Below are 20,012 nucleotides of genomic sequence, written 5' to 3'. Positions count from 1 at the left end.
ACGAGGAACAATGAATCCACAGGAAGACGTGGGTGGGATAATACGTTACATTTCAGGATGTGGTTTGATGAGAGTACTCAAAGCAACCCACTTCATCTTCAGCCACTGATTATAACAATATTGGCTCCATTAAAGTTTGTGGAGTAGCGTACAGTCTCCAGAGAGGTTTAGGCTGAGGTCAAGTTTACAATCAAAAGAACACTGGCAAGCTGCGGTTGTGCAACTTGGCTGCAATGCAACAAACATGAGCTGTGGCAACAGAGCGAAGAGTTACTTCAGATCCTGTGTACTAGAAGTTTGTGAAATGACATTTTTGGACTATTAACTAGTTCAAATCAGTGATAAGTGCTTTGTAAGAAAAACAAGTGTGAGACTTACAGCCTGAGTCCCAGCAGGTCCGACAGAAAGCGAGAAACGTAGAGAGATGAAGAAGAAACAAGATTAAGAATATAGACGTAAACTGTTAGGCACAACCAAGCGAGAGTTGAGAGCATGTGACAGGAGCGATAAAACGTGGGCTGTGTGTGAAAAGGACTATGGAGATTAGAGAGATGATGGAGGAGTAGGAGGACAGAAAGAGTGACAGAGCTGATAAGAAGCGGCAACAAGAGTGGGACGTCAGGAGTGGGAGGCAGAAACGGATGAGAGGTATGATGCATGAGCACAAAAACATCTGAAATATTGGGCAAAGGGGAGTCAAGAGCAATCAGTGTAGATGTGAGGGTTAAAAGCATGAATTCATGGCTTACTGAACTGTCACTTATTATCCCCTTCAAAATATTCCAGCAGATCAAGTTTTGCTAGTGGGAGTATATTGAAGCAAGGAACCAAGCCTAAGGCTTCTGTGTTTTCATTCTGGTCACTTTTTTTTTAAGAAATGCCTTTCGTCGCCTGTTACAAACATCAACTTGATGACAAACACAGGCCGAAAGAGGATCAACAGGAAGAGGAGAGGATGAAATCTTTTGTGCTGCTGTTTGAACAATTTCCTCACACTGAACCGATCGATTCGCCGATGCCAAAGATTTGTATCAGCATACCGATTCTGTCAGAAACTGAGTGTGTTTGGGGAGGATGACATAATAAAATGACAAAAAACCTGAAATGGAAATAGAGTGACAGTTGTCTTCTAGATGAAAGACAGGTTGGGAAAATGTGAAAATGTTATTGATGATCTTGGAGCAATTCACTTTGGAGCAGGATCTGATCTCACCAAATGTGAACAGCCTGATACAGGTTACAGAATGGAATATACTCTAGACCTTGCTTAATTGTTCTTGGTTCAGGTTTCAGAAAACGTGTCCCATGAACAGCTGATCCGTACTGTTGACCTTTCACAAACACAATTACATGCCCATTAAACTAATACAACAAAAGTCGGGTGTAAGTGAAATCATGAAATAATTGATTACTAGAGTTAGAGGGCATGAAGCCAGTAGCCCATTTTTAGTTTTTATCCAGACTGTGCTCCATTAGGAAAACCCAGATTTGTAAATCGGGGTAAAAAAATTCCACATCATTAATCTTTTCACACTTTCCTGCAGCAGCCGCTATTATCTATTTTAATTGCGACCGTTCTAATTAGTTTTCAAAGCTTTTCACAACAACTTTGTAGTTCTAGTTAGCAGATTCAAGCATCATTTTGTGAGAGGTGAGTGACCTGTTGTGATGAGGCCATGGTGGTCTTCAGGGAGTCCAGCTCTGTCCTGCTGGACACCAGCTCTCTCTGCAGCTCCTGAAACTGCTCCAGCTGGGCCCTCTCCTGAGACAAACAAGTCATAAAAATCTCACTTTAGACACCTCACAACAGCCCAGTTTGAGCACCATTAACAGAAAAAACTATTCTAAGAAAAACACAATTTCTCAGAGCATTTTCTTCTGTTTGGGTCATTTTGTAGCCAAATGATTGCACTGAAGATCCCCCAAAATCCAGTCTTTATCTCATTGTTTTAATCATGCATCCTACAGTACGGTGGTTCAGCACTGTTGGACTAAACACTGAAAACACTGAGTTGAAAGCACGGAGCCTGACTCGCTGTGCGTGTTTGGCAGCGATAACAAAATGTGTGTGGTACCCACCTGTCTGTCTGCAGCCTCCTGAGCGGCCTTCACCTTCTCATGCATTTCTCTCCTCACTTCCTCCACTTCGTCCTGTGCTGCCCGAGCTACCGTCATCTGCCGGGTGACCTCTGCATTCTGCATGCAAGGACATGGGACATAGATTAGACAAGCAGAGAAACACACCAAAATAATCAGGACCGAGCTGGATCTTCAGCTTGGTGGGAATTACAAAAAGGACAGCTGGAGGACAGAACTTAATTAAAGTTGGATGTCTTTTTAGGAAGGTTACAAGGAGACAGAGAAGGATTTGATTGAACTTGACAAAGTAAGACTCGTCTTCCTCACCTTCCTCAGCAGGTCGGCATGACTCTGAACCAGCTCTGAGTACTTCTCCTTCAGTTTGGTGTAGCGCTGCTCATTGGCCTGAGCTTTTTCTGGTTAGAAACACACAACATAGAGAGAGACAGACATACACAGTTATTAGCAGAAACAATCACTGCGGGTAAGTCATCGCTACAACAAAGGCCTAGTTTCATTAATATTTTTTAAATCGTCATGTTACAACCTCTACATTTCTCGTTCCCTTCGCTTTGACTTACAGTTTGAGAAATTGAAAAAACTTTGAGGTTTTTTTCTGGTCTTATTTTTCTTTTAGTTTGCCAGAACTTTTAAATATCTGCAGTTAACACTTCTAAGTTAAGTCATGGATGCAAACACAAGAAGCAAAAACAGAAGGGGCTAAAACATAAAATAAGTAGTCTTGTTTGTATAATGTTCCTTTTTCTGTATAAAATGATGTTATATCGTATATATTGTGAACACACTCCTTTAACAGATTTGTTAACTGCTTTTAGAGTTTGTTGTAGCTTAACTTTAAGTCATTGCCAAATAGATGTGATTTGTCAGACTAAATAAAAAAAACAGAAGGCAAGAGAGTTTCAATGATTCAAAACTATTTTGAGGTAATAAATATCTTTCTGAATCATACAATAATGTGGCCAGTAAGCTTCCTGCTAAAGTGACAAATCTAGAATTACTCTCTATCTCCGTCAGGCTCCGCTGCTCCTTCTCCGTGTCCTCTCGGACCCTCCTCAGGTCGTCCAGCTCCGCCTTCAGGAACTCGCTCTCTCCTACAGCCTGCATCCTCAGGTGGCTCTGCTCTGCAAGCTCCGCCTCCAGCTCATTGACACGCCCCCTCAGAGCCTGACACAAGCGACCACTCTGATGAGGAAAAGAGGGAGGAAAGAAATGAACTCTTGTTTCTGGGATTCCTTTGTAGATGGATTTCTTTGTGTGGGAGACATGACATTTGTAAGCTATCTGTGCAGAGTGATAAAGAAATGAATTACCTCAAGTCTGAAAGACTCAGCTCGTCTTTAAGGGCCTGGATCTCCCTGGTCAGCTGCTCAATCAGACGGTCTCTGATGAAGACCAAACATCAATCAAAAGTAGAATCAGGAGTCACGGGTGACTTGTTACAGATAAAAATGATATTCGGCTTGTTGTTAGTCTGGATTTTTGTATGCATCCAATCAAACGTCTTATTCTATAAAATCAAAACAAAAATCCATCCGTCTGTGTTGAGTCACATTAAGTTTTTGGTGCAGTATAATTTTGTTTCAATTTCTAAATTATTCTGACAACAAAAATTATAATCATGCAGACAAACAAATCTAATATTTTCTGGCCTTACTTGTCGTCCTTCCGCATGCCGTTCTGACTGTTGAAGTTGAACGGGTCAACAGCAGCTGTGGTGCCAAACAGGTCGTCAAACTTGGTCTCCAGAGCAGGCTGTGTGTTTAAAACAAGCAGGTTAACTAAACCAAGTCATTATTTTGAGTTTGCCTCTCTTTCCTAATGGCATTGTTACAGTTATTATGACACACAGTCATTACCTATTAAGAGTTTGTTCATACAATCCACCTTAGTGACTCTATAGTTTCATAGCATCTAAGATATTTTATGAGGAGCCTCCATCCATCTGCTCATTCACTACTTATAATCCAGGTGTTATGCAGCTGGAGTTTGGGTCCAAAGTTGAGGACATGTCATAGTGTTAATTATATTGACTTTCAACAGCCAGCTATGTGAAAGTCAATATAATTAACACTATGACATGTCCTCAACTTAACAAGAATCTGAAAAATATCACAGGAGATTCTCCTCAGGTTATTTCCTGCTTTATGTCCCTCAAGTTTATCACATTGCATATGTTGCCTTACGATTACTTCCACAAACACATCCTTCTTCAAATCATATACAAAACTGATGAATTGCATTTAAGAAGGAACCACTCAGGAAAACTCGTCTTGTTTAGTTACCGGCAGCACAGGGACGTCTGTGTCCACCAGGTCGTCTGTCTCCACCAGGTGCTCCGACTCGGGGGACGACGACTCTGCGGGGATCACGACCACAGGGCTGATGTGCTCCGACAGAGCCGACGCACGCAGGAAGTTAGGCGGGTTCTGCAAGAAACACGGAGCACAATTTTAATCACCATTACGTTTTTAGTAGTTATGCAGAATGCATCTAGACGTGTCCCAAAATGTCTTAACCCTTTGAAAATCTGAACCTCTTTGTCGGGTTAAACAACATTATAGATTGCATTTTTCCCCATTGATATTGATTGATAGATTATATTAAAGATTAACTATTATATCACAGATTCACTCAAATCAATTCACCCGTGCCTCCGTGAAGGTGAGATAGTAATTTACCAGCCGTCAGTATTCTAGTGTCAGAGTGAGGCTAAGCAAGCACAGTGCGGTGATATTTAATAATAAAAATGAAAGCGTTAAAAGAAAACATTATTGACATTTGGGTAAACTGCAAAAGAAGTAGTTCAAGTATTGGAATGAATTTCCATAAAATTAAGAGTGAAGGAGTGTAGCTTTGATCATGGCAGGGCATGTTATTGCTTTCATTTTAGTGAAATAAAATAATCAAATAGATACGAGCAAATTTAGTAGAGTGAGAGCCAGAAGTAAATATTGTGAAGGCGGCCTACATGTCTCTTTCCTCATTTCTATTTATCGCACATGTAGCCGTGCATATACGCCATAGCATATCAGTAAAGTGAAGGGGGGTTTGGAAAAAGCTGAGAAATTGATATGAAATGACATATATTATATAAACAAGATATAATCATGAATTGTTTCCGAGAATGAACAGCTGGTATATAAAGATAAACTATCAAAAGGCAGAACCTTTAGATTTTTTGGGGGAACAGAAACCTGAACAGCCATTGTCGGTCAATTTGAGGCTTAAGTGTGGTTAGAAGGAGGACTTAGTGAGGGGGCGGCTCTCACCTCAGGCAACTGTGGGATCTGAATCAGCCTCTTGAAATACTGCAAGTTACTGGAGCGATAGAACAGACTCTTTAACCTGAAACATGGAGACGGAGAGGACATAGAAAATTAATTCAACGCGCTACTAAGAGTTCAGTCCTCAAGGTCACACTCAGTCATGTAGAGTGAAACCATGACCGGCTGCGTTCCTGCGACTGCAAGTCATACTTCTTAAACTGTTCCTGGAAGCGATCTCTGTGGCCCTGGAGAGTGTCTGCTGGAAGGCCTGCAAAGCACAAACAAAACACAACACACCACACGTCAATGCTGGGACACAAAAACTGTTCAGGTAGTCTGTGTTTATATGTATATAATGTCTGAGTGCAGGGATTTTGAGCATGAAGCTCATCAAATCTCCCAAAAATCTTCTTTTCAGAAACTGAGAAAAAAAGGTTGTTGAAACTGAATTACATGCATTTTTTAGTATATCCAGCGGAGCTTTGGAGAGTTTCAGCAGCCAAAGGGACTGAAAAAAGGTTTAACTCAGAGGAGAGCATGTCATCTTTGAACCTTTGAAGAAACGTGTCACGCATTTGAAGCATTAGGTCACATTATACAGAGCTAAAGGTAAAGCTGCTGATCAGGAGGCAATGAATCTAATGCAAGAACCACTCATAAGAACAGATGTGTTGTGAAGTGGTGTGTTTAAATTATTCAAGAGTGTTTGTGGCTTTTACAAATGTTATTGTGTTCAAAAATTTCGACAAACAGAATTCATAGGTGGTCCAGTCCTGTCTTTTTCAGTTCAAATCAATTAAAATTAAATAAAAATTAAACAAACTTAGACTAATGCTAAATTAATATTCTCTTCATCGTATTATCATCATTGTTGCTATTTTTTAAATTTTTATTTGTAAATCTAACCTTCATTCTGTCTTTATTTCTGTCACATCATTGATGCCTGCATTAATATTTTCTACAGCTATTGTTCCAGGTCTCATAATACAACTACTGACTGGAGCAGCAAAGATCTGTTGATCGAAAAACCTCAACCGGCAGTAGCAGCTTACTTATCCGTTTAGGGGAATTGATAATGCTAATGATTAAATCCTATAAAATGTTGTTTTGTTTTCACATTATGGAAAGATGAGATTCTCTGTCTCCATTCTCTTTGTCCAAAAATAATGTTTCAGTTTCAATGACTATGACAGAAAAAGGCTTAAATACCTAAACATTGTAAAATTAAGAAAACGTGCACCTCCCTCATGAAAAGGTTGCATTTATCACCTTAAAATCAGGGCTTTACGTCAAGTAAAGTGAAGATAGATTTGGGATGAAAATACTGACTAAATGATTAAATTGACTTCATAGATTAAGATTGTTTTTAATAAGGTCTGAACTTTAATTTGGACCCTAACAAGTTCAGAATGACAACCCAACTGATGACCAAGGATTTCTAGCTTTGTAATAAAGTCCCTAAACAACGACTAACTGCCTCGTGTTTCTCTTTAACTGCACAATATTTTGTATGTTGACCAGCACTGAACAACCTTTACACTGTATTATTTCAACTTGGCATGCAGTTGTGCAGTTTGACCGACAGGGGTGTGCGTCACTCACAGGAGTGCAGCTTGAACAGCAGCTTGACGGTGTAGTCATACAGGTGGCTGCTGTCCAGGATGACTTGGATGAGGGGGGCGAGGCGACACTGGCCCGCCGCCGTCACCGACACCGACCGAGACATGTCTAGTGAGCTGAATACTAAAGAGGGGAGAGAGACACACATACACGATCAATCAATGCATTCACAGGATCGATAAAAAGCCACACAGAGTCGCGTGAACACATCAGTTATCATCACACATATCGGTGAGACAGTCGTGCACAGGGCTCATCAATCATTAATTATTCATAAACCAATCAAGTTGCCCTTCTCTGCTCACTGCCACTGAAATTAACGAATACAATTGCTGAAAGCAGAAAACAGTTCACTCTTGCTTATTAGGTGAAAAAAAAAGGTTTAAAGTGGAGCAGCAACCTGAACACTAACAAGATTGTCTGACTCTCCTCTCTGCCTCCGTCATTATGCCCTTCTTTCATTTCCCTGGTCACACCCACCCCCAAAAGCCTGGAGAGCCTCTGTGCACCGCATAGAGGTGTGGTTTCCTGCACAGCTAGAAAACACACACACACATATACATACACAAACACACACACACACACACACACACACACACACACACACACACACACACACACACACACACACACACACACACTGGGACACTTCAGGCCGCTTAACCCCTGCATGACGTGATCCTTTTAAAATACACCAGACCAAAAGAGGAAGCTGACGAGGACTTGGAGATTTGGGTGTGAGATGACACAGACTTGTGTGTTTTTTATGTTAATCTAGTAGAAACACGTAGAAATTATGAGTCATAAAAGGAAAAATTTCTCCTTGTTTCTCTATCAAACATAGAAACAATAATTACATTTTTCTTCTGTATGAATTTATGAATGGGAGAAAACAGCCTTCCCGGCATTTCTTCGGAGCTGCTGTTCACATACCAGCCGTCTATTTTGAGTCCCGTCCATACTTTAAGAGACTTTAGCCCAGGATGATTCACCCAAACAAATAGCACGGCCACCATCGAGTATCTAACCACTAATAGCTGTCAGAGTCTCTATTCCTGTGCTCCGTTATGTACAGTTCACTTATCAGTCAGACTGCGTCTTCCTGTCTGTCAGTGCATCATCAATCTGTGCGTGCCACATCATGCTCAGGCTCAGATAAGCACAGCTGGTAGCACAGAGTCGGACCAGAATAGCTTACCGCCCAGGAAGAGGTTGAGCTCACACTCCAGGTAGTCAAACATCTCGACCGTCAACTGGAAGCTAAGAGAGGGCAGACACAGAAAGAAGGATGACTTCAAACACACGTTTCATATTCCTGTTTGCAACTAAAGTTTGTGTCTATATAAACTATTTGGAGGGGAACAAATAAATGCAGAACATCTAAAGAAATCATTCAAATAAAATCTTTCCTCCATTTTTTTCAATCTCATTCTTCTCGGCCTTGTGATTTCATGACAGTGGGAAGAATAAGCTTCGATGAAAGAATGAAATGTAATTATGACTAATAAATGAATTCAAATTCAAAACTTTGTTCACAACTTGAATTTCTAAACAGCTTGTTCCTACTTACTTGTGCTTAACAACACCTCTCAAATTATCGCCCATGAGTTATTTCCTGTGGCTCTGCTGCATTATGATTAATGTATTCATCCATTTAAATATAATTTCACACTTTGGTCAACACAGTTTGAGTAATAACACTGAAACTCATTAATATCTGGAACCTGGGGTCTGGCCGAACGATGAAGCACATAGAAAATAACAACAGGCGAAGATGCAGCAGCACGCCACACTCACAAGTTGTTAACGTCGTTCTCTCCCGCCTCGTCGAGCTGTCGGTTTGACATCTGCAGGTTGCCGGGGAAACGAGGGTTCTGAAAGAGACGACAACAGTAGGAGGTTCAGACGTCCATCTGAGACGAACGCATGAACGTTTACGGGAACAACCTGATGTTTATAACCATAAACAGGCTGGAATGTACCTAAGTACTGTACTTAAGTACAAATTTGAGGTACTTTTACTTTGGTGAGTATTTCTATTTCGTAATTCATGCATGAGTTGTTATTGTTTGCCCACCTGATGAATTTAAGTCCAATATTCATTCTTTTTTAACTCTGGTTTTGGTCTTTCCCAACTCCTTAGAAACAAATCTGTCACTTTAGCCGCTAAATGTTCAACTATGTTCATCAGTTAGTTGCTAAAGATGTTTGTCTGCTGTCTGTTGCTCAGCAGGTAGGGTAAAGTGTTTTTCTTAAGATGAAATTGGTGAGAATGAAACAAAATTATGGTCAAGAAAACCAAAATCAGCTGAAAAAGTCTTTATGAAGCTCTTCAAAGCGGAGGGGAGCAGCAAGATCCGTTTATTCTCTGTTGCTTCGTCACTATGAACGACCACAAGTAATCATGTGATCCATTGTTAATATTGTAAAATATTGATTAGAGCAGCTTGAGAGGGTAACTTTGGTATTTTTCCACCTGGACTACTAGGTACTACTCGGTATGTCCACTAAAAAGGGATGTTTTTTTCAACTGACAGGCATTTAAAGTGTCTAACATCATTATGGAAACAGAGAAATGAAATTGTTTCCTTTACCTCCGGTTTGCATGAAGACAACAGTGGAAACGTGAGTGAGATTTGAAGAGAGGAATGCCACTGGACACTGTTGCTGTCAACAGTTTAAGTCGGTTGGAGGACAGAAAGCTTAACTTAAAGATTTTCCAAGGTCAAGGCTGAATATTAAACAGCTTTCAACGATATGGATCTGATGCAAGACTTTAAAAGGAGACTTCTCCTTGAGTGAGGTTTGGTTTGACACAATAAAAGACGGACCGGATCAAACAAAAGGTAAAGAAAACTGTTTCAATTCTCTGTTTCCATAATGTTGTCAGACACTTAAAATAACAATCTGAGCTTGTCAGTGGCAAAAACAAGGATTTTTAAAGGAGATACAATGACAGTGAGGAGTTGCCCCGAGTGAATACATTACAGCTTGTTTGACGGCTGCAGCACTCCCTCAATACTGGATCAATTTCAATAATTAGTCACTTAGACACAATACCATTTTTCAAACCCTATTTTTCGATTTTAAAGTTACCCGTTAAGTAAAGGATCTGATTACTTTCTTCAGCACTGCTGGTTGGCAATGTTTTGAATCCCTCAGGTTAATGTATTGTTTGGACTTTGAACTGCTCATGTGCTTTCTTTGATTCTGTCTTACTAGTTGGATTTACATTAAACTGCAGCACTAAACTGTTCTGTTTAAAATTATATTAAGTCTGATGGTGGACAAGTGTGGGGACTCCCAAGATTCAAAATGAAGACAAAAAAGATCCACTGTTTTCAGGTGACGGCTGCAATTGGCTTTACGCTTTTCATTTCACCTCATGCTGTTAATTATGCCATTGATTAGAAATGAATGCTAAAATAAGTTAAGTCACAATATTTATATAGAAATATGCATGTACGATAGTGATCGTCTAGCAAGTAAAAATAATCCAAGCAGATATTCTTTTTAGTTCAGCAGCTCAGTGCTTTAATAAGGTTAATATCAGACTGTGTTTACTGAGCTGATTGTTGATTAATTGACTTTTGAGATGACAATTTGTATTTCCTGTTTGGGAGCACAGCGGTTATTTTAGACATTGCGTGTAGCATATAGATCAATCTGCATGCTGATTTATAACAAATTTAGCAAATACAGGGTATAGAGAGTTGAAATTCAAGCTGATCAAAAAGATTTTATCTGCCAACGTGTCACGTTACTCCTTTGATTCTCATGTTATGTTTTGGCAAACTTCAGACCTTATTAAAAACAATCTTAATCTATGAAGTCAATTTAATCATTTAGTCACCCTCTAAAACTACCCTGACACTTTCTTTTGGGTAAGAATGACATTTTCCTGTGATAGCATCAACACTACCCCTCCGTCCCTGCATCGCTCTACTCTGCTCTAGTGTCTCATAAAAAGGCTTCATTACAGATTCCTGAGAGGCCATTAGTGTAAGAGCCAGAATTTTCTATGAAGCTGGCCTCCTGCAGAGACACGCTGGCACTAAAAAACAGAGTCTGAGACAAAGATAATGAGTGACGAGGGAGACTGGAGCTGGGTTTATAGGCCAGGCCGACTCACTTTGATGTGGAACTCCATTTTGGTGATGAGCAGTTTGAGGTAGATGCTGCACAGCTTCCCATAGCCTTCACTCAGGTGACCCTGGGGGAGAGAGAGTGGGGGAGGAAGAGGGACATTAAGAAAAGAAGGAGACATGTCATCAAAAGTGGAAAATATTATTTACTCCTCCTGGAGGACTTCCAGGTTTGCTGGTTAAAGAAGAAAGCAAATCATTTGGTGTTTCGAGGAAATTCGTTTTGGCACTTTGGCTGAAGGCAGCACACAATAAACATGAAAGAGCCATTTAGTTTTCAAGCTGCAGGGCTGAATCATATCACAGCAGCCAAAACATTCTCTCCTCCAGCTGCACCAACCCAGAAACTTTCATTTCACTTTGTGTGAAAAATGTACCCGGTCTCAAAGTGTGGACAAAGTTGAATAAGGGGAGATTTGTGGCCAATTGCTTCTCACTTCCTTTTTCCTTGAGCCTGATGGTGCGGGTGGTGACAACCCAACAGGAAAGAGAGGCCACAACCCCCCGGTCACAGGGACCAAACTTCCTGTATCCTCCTGCATGGTGATTTCAGCAAAAATCGAGTAGCAAAAAGACATCCAGGAATTCAGAGAAGACCTGTAAACTTTGTAGCTATATGTTCTGCAGTCTGTGCAGGATTACGCAAGAAACCTCATCGGAGGTGTTGGCATCAATAGAAACTTGTGATCAGTTAGATCGGTGCAAATGTTATCACCTCTGACTTTACACATAAACCGCATTCAGTTACCAGCTCTGGCAGGTGAGAGCAGAAGTCAGTGGTGTCTGTTAAAAATGCCAAGTGTGACTGTCAGTGCTCACAACAAATTGCCTGCCAGCTACATGTTGTGAGCACTGACAGTCACACTTGGCATTTTTCATAACTTTGTCTGTCAACGGCCATAAGGTGTGTCACTCCGACAGCAACAGGTGGACTAGAAATAAATCCTGTAGTCTGGTAACAGTTACAAGGAGGAGAGTTGGTGGCTGTACTCTAATGATGCCTATAAACAAAATACAAGCTTCTATTATTGCAATTATCCTTATTTATTAGGGGAAAAAAACACAAACTGCTGCTGCTTATGGCCACACTCCTATCATGCTGTCAGAAAAATGTATTTTCCAGGTCGGGTTTAAGAAAAGCTGTCGTTCATGGCAACATTTTAGCTGTTGCCAAATTAGAGGAGCTGATTCAAAAAAATACAATGATGTGCTTCAGGAAAACCATGCTTCCTATATCCCTGGGGACCTTAGTATTAATGTTAATTTGGCATGGATCAACATCCTTTGAAGCACAAAATCAGTCTGTTTTTTATTAATGTTTGTAGATTCAATTTTCAAAATACAGAGTCCCCAGTGGAGAAGATCCACTTTGGCACAAGCTCCTTCTCCTTGTGACTGCATGCTGTGATGTGACCGCAGTAATATAATAATCTCTCTGTGTCCTTCCTTACCCACATCCTGCTCATATCAGTTAAGTCAGACTTGTTCCTCATGGAGTCCTTTATCACCTGGAGGGACAGCAGGGGAGACAGAGAGAGGAGGTGGGAGCAAGCAGGGGGAGAGAGTTAATAAAACAGGAGTCATCGGGTATAATTAACAGAAAATGAAGCAGGTGTGTGACATAAACGGAAGACTGAATCATTAGTCAATTGTCACAAAACACAAGAGACAGATAATAGATGAGATCTGTTTTAGAATGTGTGAGAAACGTTGACAGGGTTGTCATGTTTACGTACGTTTGGATGTCCATCTCGCAGCAGCTTGTGGAAGACGTGGCAGAACTTCCAGCAGAGCACCGCATTGCTGGAGAGAGGAAGGCGGTTGACCGCCGCCCAGAACGTGTGGGCGCCTTTCTCATGATGGGTCCCCAGGATGCAGGGTGACGGAGCAGGTCAAGGATCACTGGGTTGTTACAGTGCAACGACAATTTCTGTGTGGCATTAGTCTGGCTCATGACCAATGACGCAATTTATCATCTTGTCTTTTTATTCTGTGATTTCTTTACAGGAGTGTAACTAGAGATCCACTTTTTTTTTACACAATTTTTTTATATTTACCAAACCCATGTTTTCACGATCAGATGAAAAAGATTTTTACTGGGCTTTTATGGCCAAAAGTAGTTGTTTATTTTGATGCAAGAAGACACTGATTACCACCAAGTTTTTTTTTACAATGTTCACAGCTCAGATAATGATATCTTGAAAAGCCAAATTGCATGTTTTTCTAATATTAAAAAAACAAACATATCCTTTCCCATATCTCTTTTTGAGAAAGTTAAAAACAAAAAATAATAAGCCCTAGTTATTTTTAATGTAGTTCTTCCTCTCCCTGGGACTCTGTGCCACTTTGCAATTTGTTTCACACATGACTAAATTAGCTCTGCGGCAGAGCCACGTGTAGACGATGGGGTTACACTAAGTTTGTTGTTTTGAGCGTGCACTAAGGTAACCCTGTCGCCTCGGAGGAACAGCTCCACACACACACACACACACATGGTAAAATCAGGATAAACACACTTCTTCCCATCACACACACACACACACACACACACACACACACACACACACACACACACACACACACACACACACACACACACACACACACACACAATATAAGGATATTCCTGGCATGCTTCTCTTTGACAGCGACTTCCTGTGTGTTGATGGCCTTATTGATGCTGACAGCCTGAGAGGAGGAGGAGAGGGAGGGCAGAGGTGAACAGAGGAGAAAAATGGAGAACACAAATCAAAAAATATTCAAAAAGTTTTTCATTTTAAAAGTTGACACCCTTCCACCTTCACGAAAGCTGCCTTTTCCTTTTTCTAACCACCTGGGGAACTAAAAGCAGCAACCTTTCTTTGTAGAGCTTGATTGACCTATTTTCTGCAGAGTTAGTATTCAAGGCAGCAGCTGAGAGGCTGAAGCTCCTCTCTGCTTTTGAAGAGCTCTACGGAGGCAAACATCTGTCTCATCAAGCGACACATATGTCATCACATCTCTCTTTACGTGTCCCACCTGCAAAACACCGTCACTTTCCTTAAATTGGAGAGTATGTTAAGTGTTTGTAGAGGGCAGGTGGTTACGATGGTGTTTGTGATTTATCTGCTTATGCTCTCACAACCAACTTATTCTTATTCTGGCTAAATCATAAATAAGAAGATAATATAGAAAAACATGTATATTAACTATAGAGTGTGGACTGAAAGCAAGCACTGAAACAAACAGGCTTGAGCCATTTACAAGTAAACAAAAACAAAAAGCCTGCATTCCCATTTCCCGAGAAACAAGTTACTGTAAGACTAATAAATGAGATAGCACCAACAGTTACTCACGAGTGGATGATCAGTGCAGTATCTGTCTGTGCTGTGAAATCTACTGAGGAATGTTGGCCAGGCTAAAAATGAACCCCCTCCAACTTCAGCTCAAATTATAGTATCATCTAACTCGTCTTACAGAAACACTAGAGACTTTTGAGTTATACTTGCATCTTGCAGACAGACACAGTTAAGGATTCATTTGCACAGTTAGAGAGCAATCACGACTATTGCAAAGTTGTTGTTGTTGTTGTTGTATTTGTGTTTGACATAAACAGGCTGAAAAACAGCCTCCAGTAGTTTTGTTGGTAGCGTTAGCTGCTGCAGGGTTAGTGGTGTTGACAGTGAGTCCCCTCAGTGAAAGTCTTTTAATTTATGGGTGAAGTTTATTCATTTGATAGAACAAAAGTAAAAATTGTCTGGTTTATCATTAAACAAGACTTAAAGAGCTATGCTAGCAGCTCTGTGCTAACATGCTGATGTTTAGCCGATATGTGTACCATGTTTAACCATTTTAGTTTGGCATGTAAGCATGCTAACATTTGCTTTTTAAACTTTTTAGTTTCAAAAAGTACAGCTGAGGCTATTTGGAATGTAATTGTGCAGGTATTTAGTCATAAAGTATTCAACAAATGTAAACTTTGACCTGATGAAAATAGATGAAACGAATACAGTACTCCACCTACTGAGAATTACACTCCTAAAGCATAGTCAGACTCACAATGGACAGTTGCAAAACCAGAGAATGTGTTTTTGATTCCATACACGTTCCTTCTGGTGCCTACATAACCCACAATGCAACTCAACAGCCGATAGTTTGTTCGGTGATTCGGGAGTGTTATGCTAAGGACGATGCTAATGTGGACTCGAGCTGCTAGCCTCGAACAGCAATGAGGAGCGGCCTACAGAGGTCTGTTAAGTTCACTTTCTGACTCCACAGATCCAGTTTATTAACATTTCCAACCGACGCTGTCTCAACTAACATCACTTTAGGCAATTCATCAGATTTTGCACAGCTCCTTCTGAAGCCTTAGAAGGTTTAAAAAAAAAAAAAAAAAAAAAAAAAAAAAATCTTCACATATGCGGTAGCACTCCCTAAGATGATTCAACACATTTAATGGCAATCCATTCAATGGTTGTCCAGACGTATCACTAAAAACCACAACTGTCAACCTCACGTAGGTAATTGAGTAAAAGTCAGGTTCACACCGAGGTAAGTAGGATTTCTTCTCTGGGGACCATGAACGTTGTTAAGATTTTTCAGTCTGGACCAAAGTGGTGCGCTGATTGACTGACAGACATCTCCAGAGCCACAAAGTTATTATTGCTTTCTTTTCTTTATGTTCCATCAATGTTATGTTAGGCAGCCAAACAGAGAAGCTGTATGATGAAATAAATATGGAAAGTGTTCTTGCCATGAATTCCAGGCCCAGATTGTTTGAGAGTTTAAGTCGTTTCAGATGCTTTTCAAAACAAGGTGTTCTGGAGCGACATCTGGATGACATATCAAGTTGCACACGAGAGGAAAATCAAACCAAGAAAACAATACATCTCAACCCTTCAACTCAAATTGCTGAAAGAAAAAAATATATATCACCAAACATGCATGTTGTCACTATGGTTTGCATGGTAATCATGAAACGTGACTGTGGTGTCCGGGGTCAACAGAGGCCATGAGGCCTGTTTCATAATCTCACTTCCCACAGATGCCTCCTCCTCTTCCAGTATTTGAGCTGTCAGGACTGGAAGTCCACCGTGATGAATCACTGGAGGAGGAGGAGCGTGCCAAGAGGGGTGGGGAGGGAAGGAGGCAGGAACGTAGAGGAAGAACATAGGAGCATTGGTAACTTTAATTGTCCCCAGGCTGAGACAAACCCAACACACTCTGCTGAAATCATTAGTTAAATCTCTGAACCAGAACATCTGCATCCTTCTGTATCCTTAAACAAGCTACCAGGTGTCACTGACTGTTTTGAATAAAACATTTTTTTAAACATAATCCTTTCAAATAAATAGCTCAAAAACCAAACTAGGATTAGAAGAAAACGATCTGGTACAAAAATCAGCTCCTGTCTTGCCTGAACTATCGCAGACAATAAACTGCATCCTCCTCAACACAGCACATCTGGATGACTTATTACCAGCTCAAGCAAGTCGGCAAACACGAGTCTTGTGTCCCCGGAAATCTAATTTACTATCAAGTCACAGGAGTGGGTTCACTAAAGCAAAGTGAGGGCAGGAGAAGGAATGCAGGGCTGCTGTTTCAACATCATCCACGCTCGTAATCCTGCCGATGACGAGGAGACACCGCAGTGTGTGTTGTAAACACGACAACTGACCACGCTTCCACTCCTGTCATTAAACATGCACAATGTTGATTAAACATGAGCACCAGAGCTACAAGGGCAACACCTGTCTTACTGCATCAGCACACAACCTGAGCCAAGACTCTGGTGTGTGTGTGTGTGTGTGTGTGTGTGTGTGCAGTGTGTGTGTGTGTGTGTGTGTGTGTGTAGCACTGTAAAGGTCAAACACAGCAGGGCTTACACCATCCCGTCCAGGCATTGCATACTAGAGCAGAAATAAGACTGCGTTCAAAGTTACGGTCTGCTTCCTCTGATCGAGACCACAAGGGAAAGGTCACAGAGTTAAATTTGAGCGTGTGCTTTTTTGCGACCTTACATTTCCTGTTTACAAATAAACAAACTCACATTTACTTTCTTATCTCATCTTCATAGCTGGTAAGAACACATGAATATAGAAGAGACTGACTCTGCTTCCTTGATGTATAGATCCATAAATGCACTTTGCAGTTTTTGATATAATATGTTTATTTGTGGTGATGGCCATTGTTAATTATCATATTTTGCAGTGTGAATGGATTAGTTTTGTGTTTGCAGGCATCAAGAATCCCTAATTCAATCATTGAATTCAATTGAACTGAATCAAATACTTAACTTTGATAAAATTCAAATATACTGTCTGGAGCTTTCAACCCAATGGAACTTGGACCAATAGATGTGGTTGAAAGCTACAAAACAATACTAGTTAGTGGACCTTTGGTTAAGTGATACAAGCATGTTCGAGGTCAAGAATGAACTATCACATTCACAACATTTAGCTCTCTGTTGGTTCATTTGGTTATGCTAAACTTTCCAAGCATAAACGCTGCTGTCTTTTTTTTTTTAAATCAACAAACATTCTCACTTTTAATAAAACATGAGCAGATTCTCCCCCCCCCCAACACTGACTCTCTAAAATAAGTTATTTTTAAATCAAATTCAATATATAGAGCAGTCCAAAAAATTGTTGACCAGATCTGCTCTGCATTACCAAAGAGGGAAATTACTTTTGTGCCATTTCCTGTCACTGTTATCTTGTGTTGTCATCAGTACAAAGGTCACGCAGTTAAAAAGACACTTGGCTTTAACGAAAAACATTACATTTTTCGATATTAGCCGTTTCTTTATGTTAATGTCACATTTAATGTAAATCTTTTGAAAGTTTTAGCTTATTTTTTTTGTCTTTCCTCTCACTTACACCCAAATACTCACGTCGATGATCGAGAAACTCGCAGTGCAACTGGTTCCCACATGAGGATGACCCAATTAGCCCACAGTGAGACTTTGTACTTTGTGTTTGGGTTGAATGAGAGTGCCAGCTGCCTGGGACGCCTGGCATTGGCCGCTGGCATCGATGCATCAATGACCTGTTAGCTCCCTGTAGAGCCGCCACGAAGACCAGCTGACGAAGCGAAATTATGATAAATTAAAATCACAGGTGAGAAGCAGGTGATTATGAGGATGAGGAGCAAAGATCAGCCCTGACGGAGTCCACCTCAAATTGGTTAATGTGGTCAGAAACCTCAACTTCTTTCCTCCTTATCTTTCATCCTCAGGCCTTCCTTTCTTCCTTCCCTTATTTCCAACACTACATCCACCAGTTATAAAAAGGATTCAATCAATTTCCCGCCAGCCGAACACAAAACCCCCTCTTTGCATCTACAGAAACATCTTTTTTTCTCTCCACAGCTTTGGTTTCGAACAGAGTGTTATTGATACAGTGTTGAAAGCATGTTAAGTTAAGCCTGGCAAGCCCCAATCGGCCCTTCTGCAGAAAGCAGGGCATTGATATGCTGATGGTAGCCTGGCTGTGTCCACTGCGGGGTCAGTGCACAGAGCCCAGAGAGAGGAAGCATCTTCTGCCTGCTAAATGAAACAGCCATTCGCTCATTGACTCAATTCCCAAACCGCGACTCCTGCGACCGATTCGCAAGGGCCTGTGATTGATGCATGTCTTGGCAATTCAATTTCCTAGTTAGTCCCGAAGATATGTCGTGGTATCGTGGATATCCCATGGTGATGGCTGAGAAAAGACGGCGTTCTTGGTTATTTTCGTCTCCGTTGTGGCTTTTCATGTCAGCATTATTGATGACACGAACCCTGCAGCGAGTAGCGTTCAATCATGAGAAAATTATTTGAGAAACCTCACCAGGGCCAAATGAAAGGGGGAGCAGAGTAAATTTCGGAAACACTTGCTCGGAGTGGATGTAAATTCTCATGGTCGAGGAGGTGCTTGAGTTGTCCTTGTGTGATTTAGTATGGGAGTGATTACTCTGACTTACAGCACTATGATTATATGACCCAAGTCATTTGGGTCTAGAGGGAGGAGGACACATGATACACTGTGCTTTTTAGCTTCACACATTAATCAGATCATCATTTCTGATTGCCTTTTGCTTGGTTCTTCTTTTAGAGAAAGAAACATTTTGCACGCAATCACAAAGTAAAGGGTTAGACATGGCACCTTCTAGATTTAACTCCAATGTTTCTGCAATTTGTACTTCCCTTTATTTATCTTTAGTTTTATGGATTTGCTGTATCTGTGGGGCTTCAAGTGTATTGGAACTAGAGCTGAAATAATTAGTACATTAATCTATAAGACAGTTTACAAAAAACATTCAAGGCCAATTTTTATGGTAATGGTTTAATCATTTTAGTCATTCAGAGCATTTACTGGTTCCAGCATCTCCAATGTGAGGTTTTGCTGCTTCGCTTTGATTTAAATAATTGTAAATTCAATATGTTTGAAATAAACAAGCTATTTGAAGGTATCACCTTGGGCACCGAGAAATGGTGATGGACATTTTGTTTTTGCCAATTCTATCTTAGGTTTTCACCCACACTGCCCAAAAAGAAAGAACAAAACAAAGTTAGTTAGTTGCAGCCTCTATTTAGACCTCGGGAACTAAAGATGTGACCTGTATTTCCTAAGTGTACTTGTAAGAGAAAAAGCAAAGGGAGGCTTCAAATTTGCCCAGACATCGAGGATAAAGGAACATAAAGTGCAGATCCTACAACCCTCAAACAAATCAGTAAACCTAGCTAGCTCCCTCTAAATTGAATCCAACAGGAAGTTTATCCAGTGCTCTTACAAGCCCTAACATTCTCTTTTGTAAAGCACTTGCGCTAATGAAGAGAGACTAGAGACTGCAATATAAAAGTAATTGCTTGCGATGGACGTAAGTGCTCAGCCTTCCATCCTCAATATTTGCTTCCTTATCA

General features: G+C 40.6%; 1 protein-coding gene across 1 annotated transcript in view; it reads right to left on the bottom strand.

Moving 5' to 3' along the window:
• The window catches only part of hip1 (huntingtin interacting protein 1), a 44,591-nt gene that overhangs the window by 10,381 nt on the left and 14,198 nt on the right, over nucleotides 1-20,012 (bottom strand). Inside the window, 17 exon segments of the mRNA XM_054596030.1 lie at nucleotides 1,661-1,762; nucleotides 2,080-2,196; nucleotides 2,407-2,495; nucleotides 3,099-3,282; nucleotides 3,411-3,430; nucleotides 3,433-3,482; nucleotides 3,755-3,852; nucleotides 4,383-4,526; nucleotides 5,370-5,445; nucleotides 5,577-5,634; nucleotides 6,969-7,109; nucleotides 8,185-8,246; nucleotides 8,784-8,860; nucleotides 11,119-11,199; nucleotides 12,583-12,639; nucleotides 12,868-13,010; nucleotides 13,756-13,819. Of these exon segments, the coding sequence (XP_054452005.1) occupies nucleotides 1,661-1,762; nucleotides 2,080-2,196; nucleotides 2,407-2,495; nucleotides 3,099-3,282; nucleotides 3,411-3,430; nucleotides 3,433-3,482; nucleotides 3,755-3,852; nucleotides 4,383-4,526; nucleotides 5,370-5,445; nucleotides 5,577-5,634; nucleotides 6,969-7,109; nucleotides 8,185-8,246; nucleotides 8,784-8,860; nucleotides 11,119-11,199; nucleotides 12,583-12,639; nucleotides 12,868-13,010; nucleotides 13,756-13,819 (1,563 nt within the window).

Source organism: Anoplopoma fimbria, chromosome 1, assembly GCF_027596085.1.
Source record: "Anoplopoma fimbria isolate UVic2021 breed Golden Eagle Sablefish chromosome 1, Afim_UVic_2022, whole genome shotgun sequence".
Classification (NCBI taxonomy): Eukaryota; Metazoa; Chordata; class Actinopteri; order Perciformes; family Anoplopomatidae; genus Anoplopoma; species Anoplopoma fimbria.
The sequence above is the reverse complement of the archived record's forward strand: the minus strand, read 5'-3'. Positions and strand labels throughout refer to the sequence as shown.